Source organism: Pseudophryne corroboree, chromosome 11 (assembly GCF_028390025.1).
Source record: "Pseudophryne corroboree isolate aPseCor3 chromosome 11, aPseCor3.hap2, whole genome shotgun sequence".
NCBI lineage: Eukaryota > Metazoa > Chordata > Amphibia > Anura > Myobatrachidae > Pseudophryne > Pseudophryne corroboree.
The window spans coordinates 172,205,955-172,222,343 of NC_086454.1; the positions used below are offsets into that span (position 1 = coordinate 172,205,955).

The window sequence follows — 16,389 nt, forward strand, 5'->3', positions numbered from 1 at the left end:
CTGTCCTGGCCTATTCCCCCAACTACAGTACATTGTTCTGGTCTGTTCCCCCAACTACAGTACATCGTCCTGATCTATTTCCCCAACTACAGTATATTGTTCTGGTCTGTTCCCCCAGCAACAGTACACCGTCCTGGCCTGTTCCCCCAACTACAGTACATCGTCATGACCTATTACCCCAACTACAGTACACCATCTTGGCCTGTTCCCCTAGCTACAGTACACCACCCTGGCTTATTCCCCTACCTACAGTACACCGTCACTACAGTACACAGTCCTGGCATATTCCCCCAACTACAGTACATTGTTCTAGCCTGTTCCTCCAGCTAGGGTACAAAGTCATGGCTTATTCCCCAACTATAGTATAGCATCCTGGCCTGTTCCCCCAGGAAGAGTACACCGTCCTGGCTTGTTCCCCTAACTACAGTACACCATCCTAGCCTTTTCCCCCAACTACATACACCATCCTGGCCTATTTCCCTAACTAGAGTACAAATCTCCCAGGATGCAAATCACTAGAATTGATAGGAAATGCATTTATTTCACATTTTACAACTGAGACAGACAGATTTAACATTATCTGCTTCATTTTCACATTTTGGGCATTATGCTAAAAGACAATACTGCCTATTTCTTTATTTAAAGAAATATTTTTAATGAAATGTTTATCATCATTTTATACTTTTGATGTCTAAAGTGATAGCCTAACCATGTAAATGATTGTATATTTTCACTTGTGGCCATATTAAGATGTTTTGCGAAGATGCTGGATCTTTCGATCATAATGAGACTGCACAGAGACCAGGGTCTATACAGTGCATGGATTGCAGTAGATGGACTGTTTAGGCAATCGGAAAATAAATTAAAGCGTGCACCCAATCAGACAGTTTAATGCAAAATGCCTAGCAAAACTTGGCTAAAATTAAAACAATTTTATTTACAAAAACACATTTGAAACAAATCAGAATTATATCCTTATAATAAAAGTGGACAACTTGTGGAACCGTCTTTCACCTGTCTGTAAAGTGAGATCAGCTACTGGGGAGCAGTGATTAAGCTATCGCTCTCCTGTATATATAAGTGACTGGGGAGCAGGGACTGAGCTATAGTTCACATGTATATATACAGTGCCCAGTGATTGGTGAGCAGTGTGAGAGCTATATGTCACCTGTACATATATATATATATATATATAGAGAGAGAGAGAGAGAGACTGTCACTGAGCTATATATCACCTGTATATATACAAAGACCAGTGACTCTGGGGTTTGTGACTGCGCTATAGCTCACCTGTACATATATAAAGGCTGGCGTGCAGTGACGAAACTATAGCTCACCTGTATATATACAGAGATTAGGGACTAGGGTTTGTGACTGAGCTATAGCTCGCCTGTATATATACAGAGATCAGTGACTGAGCTACAACTCAAAAGTGACTGGGGATCAGTGACTGAGCTATATATATATATGTATATATATATATGTACATACACACATACTGTATACAAAGAGATGAGTGACTCGGGACTAGTGACTGAGCTACTGTATAGCTCTCTGGTATAAATGAAGGGATAAGTGACTGGGAGTAGAGAATGAACACTATCACCTGTATATACTATATACAGAGACCTGTGGTGAGTAGAGACTGAGCTATAGCTCACCTATATATTTATAGCAAGTAGTGATTAATACAAGAAAATGAGCAGTCTCTCACCTGTATATATACAGAGACCAGTGACTGGGGACTAGTGACTGAGCTATAGCTCACCTATATATATATACATACAAAGACCAGTGATTGGGAAGCAGTGACTGCTGTATAGCTTACCCGTGTATATACAGAGACCAGTGACTGGGGATCAGTGCCTGAGCTATATCTCACCTGTATATATTCAGAGATAAGTGACTAGGGACTAGTGACTGAGCTATAGCTCTCCGGTATAATTAAAGAGAAAAGTGACTGGGAATAGTGAATGAGCACTCTCACCTGAAGAGTAGAGATTGAGCTATAGCTCACCTGTATATTTACAGAAATTAGTGATTGAGAACCAGAGAATGAGCATTCTCTCACCTGTATGTATATATACATATATATATATATATATATATATATATACCCACATACATACATACATACATACATACATACATATACAGAGACCAGTGACTAGGAGCATAAAATGTCTTTCATCTGCTTATGTACAGAAAGTGGATGGCTTTAGAATTTTTAAATGTATAATATATACAAAAAACCAAGCTGTAACCCCAAATCCCCCCTACCCCATTAGTGGTTCATTTGACCTTAGAGTCGCATTTAAAAGGCCAATCATATTTCATTCATAGCTACATACATTCACCATTTTTAAATTCCCCCCCACTTTCAGTCATCAGGTGAGCACACAACGTGGAGTTGGTCTGGACTTCCTACACTGCCCGTACTAGAGCTCCCATCTCCCAAGTCTCGTGGTCCACATGGTAATAGACTTAGCTCTGAAGAAGCCACAGGGCTGGCATGATGCCTTATAGATGACCCATCTTCCTCTAGAGCCAGAAAGACTTCAGAAAGGCACGAATTCTCCCGCACAAGCTCATCCTGACGTCGCTCAAGGTCAGAAAGTTTTTTCAGATACCCACCCAAGTCCTCCCTTAAAACTTTAGCTGCATGATAACCAAATAGTTGCCATTCACTAGCTAACTTTTTGCTTTTCAATCTGTCATCGTCCAAAAAGCAGCAGAGATCTTTCAGCTCTCTGTTTTCCTCCTGAAGACGATGGTTGACTTGTTTTAACTCCCGAATCTCTGTCAGGTGGCCTTGGAGCTGGCGGTTGACCTCTTTGATAAGACGGCCCCTTTGGATGAGTGCAGCCATTTTTTCAGCTTCTTCTTCTCGCAATTTCCTGACAAGTTCTTCCTTGCTATGGGACAGCATTTCTTCATCGGTCACCTTGGAAAGGTCCCGACCCAGCAGGCCACATTCTTCATTCATCCTGTATATCCTCTGTTGCGGCTGCAGTGAATACAATCAGGAACTCTGGCCTTTCTAAACTCTAACCGCAGCCAAAAAATATTATTACAAAATTGGACAAGGAAAATGCTGTAAGATGTAAAAAGTGTCAGAACTAGCAGACCACAGCCTGGAAAATGCCCAACAGACTGACAGGATGAAATGCAGGGATGCCAGGAGACTTCTGTTAGCTGTTCTTTTTGTCCACATTCCTCATCTCACAGAAATGTAGATGGAGTAGGCTGAGAGTGCCTGAGCAGAAGAATGACATACATTAATCAAGTAGATTGTGGCAGGATATATACATAAAAGCACACAATGACCAATCAGCAAGTACATTTTTCTTATTTGACTATTGCGAGTTAGACAATGAAAGCAGGTGTCTGATTGGTTGCCTTGGTTTAGCACAACTGCAGCAGATAAATGTAATGGTAACAAATGATACTTAGCTACTGCAGTAAAAGTTAGTGTCTAAAATATATCTATTACAGCAGATAATCGTCTCTACCTGTCTTTCCAGTGTAAGTCTAACTTATTGCTTATCTCCATATAAATCAATGAAAAAAAGAGAGACACTCATGAAAATCTACAGATTTAGTAACTGCATAAAGCTTGTATAGGGCATAGGGGTGCTATTGTTCTACATTTTACTCAGCAACCTGTGTGCTATATATACAGGTATTTATGTTTTAGTTCAGTACCAATTCTATTTGTGACAAAATGGCACAACAAAGATATGCTTTTCCAGCAATTGTCTGTAGGACAATAAACTAACTAGGAGTGTCCTTGGATATCGTACTGCTTGGCATGATAAATAGGATGACCTCTCATTCTGTACACGGAATCAATGAAAACATTTGTATTACCGAAGTATACAATGTAAAAGTATATATTCTATGTGTTTGTGTGGTCAGGACATCTCAGTAGCAGCAGGAATTAGGGGACAAAACACCTTAATCCATTAACGTTTCGGTTTATCAACTTTCATCAGAATCTTATCTCCTAATTTCTGCTGCTACTGAAAAGTCCTTAGCGTGCTGCCTTGCTATACTGGATATGTCTGTATTTTACACGTGGGAAGGCACCCGGGCTCTCTATGTACCTTATGTACCTGTGGAAATGAGTTGCGGTCTATGAGGATTTGTATTTATCTATCTATCTATCTATCTATCTATCTATCTATCTATCTATCTATCTATCTATCTCTTACTATAAAACAGAAGTCAAGGTGATCATTTAAGTATTTTTCTAAAGTGGTGTTGCTCGCTAGTGTCTATTTTTCTGCAAGACTATTTGATTTTTTTTTTTTTTTAAGTCTCACCAAACCCTGCTACCCTGTACAACGGCCTATGATAGCCTCTCTTTGAATTTAACAGACATATTTTGCACTTATTCAGACCTAGACGCAGCTGCTGCGTGGCCATAGTGCGCAAGCGCAACCCTTCACCATGCCATCACATCCCAGGAGGATGAGATCGCATAGTGATTGACAGGTGACGGGTGTTCTGGGGGCAGCGACGCGGCGTTGGGGGGAGAGGAGAGGAGGAAATGCAGGAGTGTCATGGCCATTTTCGGGGCCGGCCGATAATGTCACCTGCGTTTCCTGCGATAGGAAACATGGTAGCAGTGCCCCTGCCTGCGCAAACATGCTGCATAGGCAGGTGTCTACCTCTTTTCAATACGATTGCATCGTGGGGTGGCGCCACATATGCTTGCCCTTTGCTGGGCGGCCCCCAGCCTGTGAGTAGTATGGTCGCAGATTTTGCTGTGATGGCAAAGTCTGCGACCAACTCTGAATAACCCCCTCAATCCCATACGATTGCCTTTTCATATAAATTTGTCAACTTGGCGTCACTATTTAAACCTTCTCCTGCTCACAGCTGCAGGTTGCTGGATAATCCATGAAGCCATTTTTTTCTTCAAGTCAAAACACAATATATATTTTCCAGGACAGAGAGATGGATAAGAGACAGGAGCAATATGAGGTGGTGAAACAGATGAAATTCCAGGTTCTAGGTGCCTGCCTGTCAAGCGAAGTATGGGAGGAGGAGTATGGGAGAAGGTGCAGAAAACATACTGTGGGTGTTTATTGATATTAAGAGATAGAAATATGTATTTTTAAAACATATAAAGAAAAAAAATTATAATATGGGTGAGACTAGGAATCAAGAATAGCAGAGAGAAGGGGGGGGTTGAAAATAAAAGATTTATACTGCAGTAGGGAGTGAAATAAATCACATGATACAATAGGAACATTCATATATACTGTACCATATGCTGAGATTGGAGAGGAAACATTTTAACCTGAGGAAGAATGACAGAAAGAGGGAGGGTGAAATGTTACATTAGATTGATGTGAGAAGCTGATAAAGGCATAAAATAACATGTAGGTATGAGAGATAGGCAGTGTAAGGAATAAAATAAAGATTTTTCATGTGCTAAGATAATAAAAAGCAATGCTGATAGATACAGCCAGTCAGGCATTCACATAAAATGGAAGATGCTCAGCAGAATTAAGGGAAAAGGAATGTACAGTCATTACGGAAGCCAAGGATTTCACCACAGAGCCACAAGATTGATAGAGAAGGGGGGATGATTACAGCAGGGAGGCTGTGAGGACAAGACAAGCAGCCTGAGACGCAAGGTGAAGGAAATGGAGAAATACACAGAGAAAGACAAATGCATATATGAGAAAGAAGCAGGAACATGGAGATGTAAAGGGAAAAGACAGCAAAGGGCAATACATATACAGGAGGACAAGAGGAAATAGGAATAACACCAGTAATAATGGTTTATAGAGGAGTATAGTGTGAGACAGATCAGCAATAAAAAGACACGACTAACCTGCTCCTGCAGCTGATGGGGAGAGAGTAGGAGCGAGAGAGCTGGGGGAGGAAGGGGGATGAAGGGAGGTGTGTAACGTCACAGGCTGAGAGCTCAGGAAATCCTGTATACAGAACCAGCTTCAATCATACACAAGTGGATATGGTGTGTGTGTGTGTGTGTGTGTGTGTGTGTGTGTGTGTGTGTGTGTGTGTGTGTGTGTGTGTGTGTGTGTGTGTGTGTGCATATATACATATTATACATATACATACAGCATATACTATATACAATAGGTGTTTGTATATATACAGAGTGTGTGTGTGTGTGTGTGTGTGTGTGTGTGTGTGTGTGTGTGTATATACATATATATATTATACATATACATACAGCATATACTATATACAATAGGTGTTTGTATATATACACAGTGTGTGTGTGTGTGTGTGTGTGTGTGTGTGTGTGTGTGTGTGTGTGTGTGTGTGTGTTAGACATATATAAAACAAAAATCAACCTGCGTCTGTATGTGCAGATTTGCAGATATTCCATAAAAAGGGGAATGATAGAAACAATATATCACTGCCTTGCCAAACCTAAATCCACGCAAAGGTCACATTCTTTATTAATTCCCACTTTTCCTAAATCGCTGCTTGGTTTGTTTCACTTACATCCTAAATGAATCATGAGATAACGAAGTTAATGTGCCACTCTTCAGGGATGAGGCTGTGTGTCTGGTACCTCCGATAAGCAGGAGACTACAACTCCTTATTCGGAGAGGAAAATGTGCAATTATCCATAACATGGGGAATGCCTGAGTAATAGATCTACTGTATTTATTAAAGGGAGAAATGCCCTTTCTATGCAGAATAGAGAGCCCATATTCTAGAATCCACTGAAGGAACGTTTTGGATGGTTGACATGCATTAGGTCGACATGGTCAAAAGGTCAACAGGTGAAAGACAGACATTGCTTAAGGTCTACAGGTACAAAAAGGTTGACATGACAATGGTTGACACACACATATGGTCGACACAAGTTTTGGGGTTTTTTTTCCACATACTTTGCTTAATTTACCATCCATGTGGACTACGATTGGGAATAGTAACCTGCCTGAGCATGGTGCACGAAGGGAGGATACGCTGATTGTGGTCACAGATGATGAAGCATACAAAATGACATACAAAAAAGTAAAATAACTTGTGCTGACCTTTTTTTGTTAACCATTTCCATGTCGACCTTTTGTCCCTTTTTTCTACTTTCTACCATTGCCATGAAGACCTTTTGACCCTTTCAACCTAATGCATGTCAACCATATGGGGTCGACCTAATGACTGTCTATCTAATTACTGTAGAGCTTCTGTACCACACCCATCACCATTACAGGATGTGATATTCAAGGATGGTAACCTAAAAACACCAGTCATTTAAATAAAGCACAGATTTATTGTTTTAGGAAGTCAGTTAGTATCGCTGCGCAGCGACCATGTTTACATCTTGATAAATTGCAGAGATAACGGAAGGTCTATTGCTTAAAAAAGTGGAGAAAGAAAAATCTTTGCCATCTCCTTATTTTGATAAATAGGGTAAAATAAAGTAAAATAAGTTGTATATGTTAAGCAGCTTTCCCAGTGGTTCCCAAACTTTTTTTTAATCATGGCGCCCTAGAGTATCAGAATTTTTTCACTGCACCCCTAGGCAAAACGTTTTTTTTTGGAGAATTTTAGAAAACAATAAGTAAATTATGTATATATATATATATATATATATATATATATATATATATTTATGTATATATCCTTAGTTTCTTTAGTGTGTTGCGGGACAGTATTTGCTTCAGTTTGTCCTCGTATTTCATAATTGGTAGCCACAAGCACTGGTTTTGTCTATTACTTTGACCAAAAATAGTTTGAATTGGTCCTGGACCACCAACCCAAGGCACCCCTGCTAGTGTCCTGAGGCACCCCAGTGTGCCTAGGCACACAGTTTGGGAACCACTGAGCTAACCAGTTGGCTCACATGTAGGTAGAGGCAGAACTCTGGGAGGCAATGGAGTCATCTGCCTCCGGGCTCGTGCACTGAAGGGGGCACCTCTCCTCCCATTCTGTGACACCATTGAAGTAAGTTAATTGATGGCTGCCGCTATCTTTTCACTATATAAAGTTACTTCTCTGACAATTACACATAACTTCATATAGTTACAATTCTCATGATTCCTGTACTGGAACAAATAGCTCCATCAGTAAAGTGTCTGCTGTCAGTGGGTTCTAATCCTGGGTATGACTGCTAATAAATGTGTGATTTAAAATAAAAGACAATGAAATGTATATATATATATAAAAAAATAATTCAGAACACTCCATGCACAGACACACACATACATATATGCACACATACATACATATATTTATCTAAATATAAGGGGGGGGGGGCAACTGGTATGAACTTGCCTCCGGGCGACTGTGACGAACTTACGCCACTGCATGTAGGCCTGTGTCTTAATCAGACTTACTATAACTTAACTTTAGGGGTAGCTGATGTGGGAATCAGAAAGTGAAAATTCATATTCAGAACATACATTAAATAACACCTGAGACCAGGAAAAATAAAAAAAAGTTTCAATACTAAAAGCAACAGACCTTTGTATCAGAAGGTTTAGGAAAGGCACCAGTAAAAGGAAGCCAGTGTGGTTTACAGAAGAGGTATCAATTAGTGTGAAAGCAAAAACTATGGAGTTTAGGAAATATAAACAGACTCAAAATAATGAGGACAAAGAGAAGTTATTGTCAGATGAAGGAGGCTAAAAAGGAAATCAGACCTGCAAAGTCACAAGCTAAGGAGAAAATGGTCCAGCAAGTAGTTAAAGTGGGAAAACCTTTTTTTTAGGTATATAAGTGAAAGACAAATAACAGACAGAGGGTTTAAAGATTTAAAACAAAGAGTGAGGGTCTGGTCGAAGGAGACAAGGCAATTGCAGATCATCTGAATAATTATTTTTGCTCAATGTTCATTATAGAAGTTAAGTACATTTACAGAAGAGAGGGTCCTAACAGAACTCTCAAAACTAAAGTGGATAAATCAATGGGGCCAGATGGGTTACATCCAAGTATACAAAAAGAACTTAAAAGGTACTGGTAACACCATTAACAGAATTTTTTATCCAGTCGCTAGCTACAGGACTAAATGCAGAGAAGTGGAAATAGCACAGGTAGTCCGACTGCACAAAAGTGGAAGCAAGGAAGAGGTAAGCAACTACCGACCAGTAAGTCTTACATCAGTAGTAGGGACATTGATGGAAACATTACTAAAAGTAAGAATTGTGGAATATCTCAAATCCAGTAATTTACATGATTCCAAACAGCATTGATTTTTTGAGAGGAGATCGTACCAAACAAATCTTGATGACTTTTTTGACTTGGTGACTGAAATAATAGATGAATATATCTAGACTGGTCGAGTCACATTATTATGACCACCTGCTAAAAGCCAAAGTTACTGCCGTGTGCAGCTCGGGCAGAAGCTGGATGGGCTGAACTGTCATTTTAGACACATCTCTGGTAGCCTCTAGGTTTAATTTGATGATGAGCTGCTCCACTGTAGTGTGTCGGTTGTCCCTCGTGCAACTTTGTAGTCGACATTCATCTCTCACATTAATGGGACGTGGTGCTCCGTAGTTTCCACGTCGCTTATTCACAATAGTGCCATTTGTCCAGTCATGATACACCTACACCATTATATACCCACCAAGACAGCGCACGACATGTGATGTACTTCATGGGCTACATCGTATCGACGTCAAATGTTGGTGGTGGTCATAATAAAGTGACTCAACCGTGTAGTAAGGCTTTTGGCATGGTCTCACAATGCAGACTGCTAAATAAACTTAAAAGCATGGGTTTGGATTCTAATGGGCCCTACACACTGGACGATATCGAAGAACGATATGAACGCTATTGTTCAGAAATGAACGATATATCTTTCATATTGTTTCATGTGGAGGCATGATGATGAACGATGCGCATCCCCACGGTCGTTCATCGTTGACCTTTCATCGTTTTTCAGTGCAAGCCAATTTGGACGATATTGATCATCATTCATATCGATCATCGTTCAAAATGCTCTCATCGTCCAGTGTGTAGGGCCCATAAGATGCTTGAATGAATAAGAACTTGGTTGTAGGATAGCAAACAAAGAGTTGTAGTAAATGGAGTGCAGTCTAAGGAGGGAAGTGTTACAAGTGGAGTACCCAAGGGATCTGTACTTGGACCTGTGGTTTTTAATATCCTTGTTAGGGACACTGCAATTGGTATTAAAGGGAAAGTGTGCCTTTTTGTTGATAGAAAAGTAGGTAATAGGGTAGACACAGCAGGAGGGGTGAAACAAATGATTGAGGATATAGGTAGACTAGAGGAATGGTCAAGAGCATGGCAAGTACAGTTTAATGCCATAAAATACAAAATCATGCACTTGGGTCTCAAAAACCCAAAGGCTAAATATAGTATTAATGGCACTATACTGGAAACTACTGAGGAGGAAAGGGATCTATGAGTCACTATTTCAGATGACTTGCAGGCAGGAAAGCAATGTAACAAAGCAATGAGGAAGGCAAGTCAGATGCTTGGTTGCATAGGGAGAGGAATCAGTAGCAGAAAGAAAAAAGTAATAATGCCATTGTATAGGTCATCAGTACGTCCTCATCTAGAATACTGTGGATTCTACAGTTCTGGAGGCCATACATATTTTCAAAAGGCTATAAATACAAAGAAAGGCAACTAAAACGCTGTGTGGCTTACATCACAAAATTTACCAGAAAAGACTAAAAGTTCTTAATATGTATAGTTTAGAGCAGAGAAGAAATTCAATTACATCAAGGGTTTTAACAAGGTTCAGGAAATAAACATTTTTCAAAGGAAGAGAAGTATTAGAAAGACATGAGGACACACACTAAAACTGGAGGGATGTACTGTAGGTTCAGAGGAAACTCGAGGAAAATGTACTTTACAGAAAGGATAGTGGATAGGTGGAATAGCCACCTATCAGAGGTAGTAGAGGTTAAGACAGTAGAGCAATTTAAAAATGCTTGGGATGGGCATAAGAATATCGTTACAAAGAACTAAGGATCAAATAGGGTTGAGAATACCAAAAGGTAAAAAAGGGGCAAACTAGATGGGCCAGGTTCTTATCTGCCATCAAATAATATGTTTCTATGTAAGACAAATAACCTATTGTTTTGCATTATGGGTTTGAGACACTCATGGAACCAATCAGAGCTTAAAATATAACTGATGAGGTATAATGATAATAAAGGACGACCCAGATTTACATGAATGGTTAAAATTTAAATGAAGGCAAAAATATAAAACATATAATTTAAATAAATTAAAAAAATACACTTTTTTTGTGAGTGTTCCATAGCAGCTATTCAAAAAAGACATTTCCTGGCAGAGTTCCATGCCTACAAAGTTTGAATTTAGTAAATCGAGTCCACACAGACTTCCGGGAGTTGTTTCAATTGAAAAACTGTTTTACAATGCACCCACTGGAGAGCTGTGGCAGAATGTGGCCTGATATGCTGCTAGCTAGCTGCTGGCCACATTTCCTTGTGCCTCCCCCAAAACAATCCCACGGAAAGTGGGCAGACTGACCGAAATCTCCTTTTCAAGTTATCACCTTTATCAGGACAGGATCCTCAGGGTAGAACCAGATGTCACAGGTCTGCAGTCTAACAAGCAAAAACCCCATGGTGCCTAATATCACCTTCACTTGCAGAGCTCCCTGAGCAGGCACAGGGAAAAGGGGGTATAGAGGTGGAGGGTGAACAGAATCTTCTCCTTCAGCTGTAGAAGTGGTGTAACCACTGTTCCAGCAAAGCCTATAGATCCTGACTACCTCTGACAAGCCTTAATGAATCAACTCAAGAGGAAAGAATCAGCCTGTATAAATTAGTAGTGCAGGTGCTTATTTGTAAGCCGATGAGTCCTGGCCCGATAGATGGCGGTAACCTGCTAAAAACGAAGAGAAATAACTGGTCTACGGAATAAATCAGCACGCTTTCACACTCCATGGTATTTCCATTACCAGTCACCAGATCCTGTAGAACAAGAGCTGCTCAGTCCACATAAGGTCGGAGCTGTCACTTGTACCATTTTCAGATCACAATGCCAGGTCCCACCCGGGAATTGGAAATGTGTCCTTCCCGGGTGGGACCCGGTGTTGGACCCTACACATGGCAATCCCAACCCAGCAATATGCAGGGTCGGGTTGTCATCCAGGGGCAGGGATGGAGCCGGCATCAGGGGCGGGGGTGGAGATGCAAGATGACATCATCTCCGTGGTGTGGCACTCGATATACCGGCAACTATTTTCCCTCTCGGGGTGTCCACGACACCCCTGGAGTGAGAATAAATGGCGTAGCACGCCACTGTGCCCGCAAGGGACTCTTTTGCGATCACCCCGCTGCCGGCATTCCAGCTGTCAGGATCCCGGCGCCGGTATGCTGGGCGCCAGGAACCTGACAGCCAGCAAGTCGTAGTACACCCATCTCCACGCCGCCTCTTCCTATGCAGTGAACGGGTTCCAGGTCACACTGACCTGGGTAACCTGTTCACACTGTGCCTGACCCGGTAATTACCCAGGAATAACCATTTTTATAACCCGGGTTGAATTATCGGGTCAGAGGACCCAGGAATTCGTCCATGGCCCCTTTCACACCGTACAGCGGCCCATGTCGACCTGGCAATATACCGGGTCGAAACCGGGTTGTGAAAGAGGTATTGGAAAGCTCAGGTTTGAAGAACAGTGTTAACCCTTCACTCACCTCTGCCTTCTTACTGAAAATGAAAGTGGTATCACGTACAATTTTTAGGCTGCGGCACAGAACTCCTCAGACTTGTTCTAAGCAAGAATGTCAGCCCTAGCAGCACCCTATTCAGCACTGATATAAACAGAGCTGTAAGTAGACTTTTTGGTGTCCTGTGCCAGAGAGAGAATTGGCGCCCCTTCCATTTTTTTCAATAGGAACATAAGGCACATGCACCATGGGGAAGAGGCACGACAACATTGATCCAAGAGAAAGCCCATGCTGTGATGCCCCTTCCCACATTTTATATTTGGACACAAATCCTCTTTATACCACATTGATGCACTTAACTTGAGAGCTAGTTGTTGTTCAGTTATAATACTGCCATACCCAGGATTCAAACTTATAACCTGTTGAATTCTAATCAAACACCCTACTCATTGAGCACTGATCCTGCATAATAACTATCAACACTATATGAAGACACTAGTAGTTTGTAATAAAAATAAATCGCCATTGAAATTGAGCTCCTCAACCACATTCCACTTTCACCACATTACATTGTAGTATGTCTTTGATTGCTTAGCACTTCTATGCCAGAAAGTCCACAAACCGAGAGGGTATCTGAGTAGTTAAAATTAGTCAACTACCTATTGTAAATCTCGAGTCATACGACTACAGAATTAAGCTTGGCCCACTTTTCATAAACTATTATCTTGGAATACACTCTGTCTCAGTGTCATGTATCGGGACTCATGGACTCTGTGATACAGTTAATGCTGCCATTCCATCCCTTGGTTATCCAGTACTTGGCAGCTCTATCATCTTAATCTCCAGAGTGCAAATCTACTACATTGGAGCTAATGAAGGAGTAAGATTCAGATTTAAGCAGTCCATATCACTGACTGAATGCTGAGTTGGATGCATGTCAGCAGGAAAACGCTCTGTGACGTTGGAAGCCTCCAATGAGCTCAAACACCAGCAGAGATCGTTAAGCAGACATTCCAGAGAACCAATAAGCACAGCAAATAGGCGGTAATTACCTGAATGGCTGTGTAATTTTCCATCTTTTATGCTGCAGATTTGCACACTTCCACTGGACATGAACTAGCAGAATCAGTAAGTACATGTATTATGCATTGGGTCACATGGCGCTGATAGTGAAATTGTCAACAAGTTTTTTTGTTCCACAGCATCAGATGGTGAGGAGCCTCTAATCTCTTTGAAAATGTGTTTATTGAGTTTTTATAATGAAACAAAGAAGACATCCAGGCATGGCAAAAGATAAAACAGGCACAACATGATGTCTCTTATGAAGAAAAGTACAAGACAATGGTCAAAAGGATTCTGTAGTAGGGAAGGCGGAGTTTAAAAAGGCAAAAGACAGAGCTGAGGAATCAACCTTCAATCAAGTAAGAAAATGTACCTGCACAAATAGCATGTATAAGGAAATCAGTAAAATAGAGAAAATAAACAAAGAAGGAACAAGAAGGAAAGACTGGAAAGGGAGGGATGGGAGGGACATAGGGTGCGGAACCTGTGTCGGTAAAGAACACAAAAGCTTTCCTGTGACAGGCATATAACATGAGGAGAGAAAAATAAATAAAAAAAAATATATATAAGTGAGTTCGCGAAACAGACTTGGGGGTATATGCAATTCCGGACGAATTGCGCCTTTTTTTTCGACCGTTTTAGGATTCGACTGTACTCGACAGCCGAAACCCTCCACCCGGGACCATGAATTCGACATATTCAATACAAAACGCATTCGACACTCCCCTTGTCGAATAACGGACCAATCGTCGAGTAGTGGGCATCCTGGATTCGACTTCCCGCCGTTTTGAGCCCTTTATAGGGCTTGTTTGCTGCATGCTCAGCAGCCATTTTGTGAACCTGCAGAGTGGAGTGGAGGTGCTGCAGAGCTAGCAAATTGGTTGTTGTTTGCTGTGGTATCGTTTGGACACCCAGCAGGCTTTAATCCAGGACGGACAGGAGGATACCTGTTACCCCGGAAGAGAGTCGTTTTTGGAGCGATTTCTACATTTGTAGGTAAGTACCACATGTGGTCTGGCGTTGCATGTATGTGTTTGTGTAGTGGGGGGGGGTGCCATGCAGAGGCGTCACTAGGGTTGGTGTCACCCGGTGGGGAAACTCATGGTGTCACCCCACCCCCCACCACCACCCACCCCATTGAGCTTCTCCCGTATCACATCACACCGAAGCTATAGTAATGTTTTACCAAATATAATTGCTTCTGCTCATTATTTGAACCAAAAAATTGGCGTGATTCTCCAGAAAGTGAACATAAAGTCACACACTTTAAAAAAAATATTTCCTTTTAAAATGGTCTGTTAAGAAATTTTTGTTATATGTGATAATGTCGATATTATCTTTAACCATAAAGCTATACCTCTAGATACACTTTTACCGTTGAGCCGCAATGGCCGCTAGACTGAATACACGCGCTACGCACTTTGTACGCTATTTGCATACAGAGTCCCGTACGTGGTACGTATTTGGCGTACACACGCCGCGCTGAGTGTACGGAGTACGCACAGCGCGCGCACACACAATTGATACCCTTTAAACCTTATTAGTAATACAATGTAATAATCTGGTTACACTTTAAACCTTTATGCAGCAAAGCACTGCAATGATGTTATACCTTAAACCTTAAGTAGCGCTGACGGTATAAAGTACCCGCAGTGCGTACACCTTATCAATACTTATAAACTTTATACAGTTAAATACACTTTAAACCCTTGCAGGAAAGTGAGGACACAACACCGATATGTAGTTGAAACCACAGGGTTCTAAGGCCACAGTGGATTATTTCAAAAAGGTAAAACAGTACAATTTCTACACTACAGGCTAACACATAAATGTACAACAGAATAATGGCTACAGAGAATGTACATACGTGAGAATGTTCGCAAGCGCAACCTGGACCAGTCCTCCGCTTATCTGGTAGAAAGCGTTCAGAGTCTTCTGACCGGCCAGGCAACAACGGGCTTTTTATACACTTACATACACAATACAATGGTTACTGTAATCTCATTGTCCATTGGACATCAGAGGTGCATCTTTACATTACAGGAGAGGTCATAGGTTGATTTGAAAAGGTGGGCAATGTCTTTCTCAACTGCTCTTGTGGGTGGTATCCTCTGGATTCCCGCCGCATACATAGTATACAGTAAATACAGTTTATACCTATATTCTACATCTGCACATAACTATACACTGGAACATGCGATCTTTCTCTAACCAACACCGGAATGTTACCCTTAAAATACCCTACAGCTGGATACTAGACATCACTGTCACAACTGAGGGTTTTGGCTGACAGGAGAAAGCCTCAGTTGTAGGGGCTGAGAGGAACTTAAACCGGAGAGGTTTAATCAGACCCCTGGACATGTAAGTGTTAAAAGGAAACCCGAAGGTGTGACCATGACAACCAGGTAAAAGTCAAAATAAAAGTTTATTAACAGACTCCGTGTAAACAAACAGCATTCAAGGTAAATAATGGCAATGATAAATAATATGATTCCTGGAGCACTCTGACCATGAAATGGTTACACAGGACACTGGTAGGTAAGAACAGCTGTTACAGTCCTTAGATGGAATAACCTTACCAGGCCTGGCTGTAGTAGTGAAGATATCCAAGGAACATGCCAGTAGATGGAACAGATGAAGTTGGTAACTTGAATCAGCTGTTGTAATTGCTGGATGGAACCAGCCAGGTGGTAAGACACGGAGTGGATGCGGAATG

At 41.3% G+C, this 16,389-nt stretch overlaps 1 protein-coding gene across 2 annotated transcripts; it reads right to left on the reverse strand.

The window, feature by feature from the left end:
• Window positions 1–516: 516 nt before the first annotated feature.
• CCDC85B (coiled-coil domain containing 85B) lies at window positions 517–5,970 on the reverse strand. Of its 2 annotated transcripts, XM_063945078.1 has the most exons (3): window positions 5,849–5,970; window positions 5,276–5,308; window positions 517–3,256 (listed from the first exon to the last, which is right to left on the reverse strand). In XM_063945078.1, exon 3 carries the CDS (start codon window positions 2,984–2,986, stop codon window positions 2,381–2,383), a length of 606 nt encoding a protein of 201 aa, XP_063801148.1. In that variant the 5' UTR covers window positions 2,987–3,256; window positions 5,276–5,308; window positions 5,849–5,970; the 3' UTR covers window positions 517–2,380. The 2 variants fall into 2 exon arrangements, with proteins under 2 accessions (XP_063801148.1, XP_063801149.1); XM_063945079.1 differs by lacking the exon at window positions 5,276–5,308.
• Window positions 5,971–16,389: the final 10,419 nt, after the last annotated feature.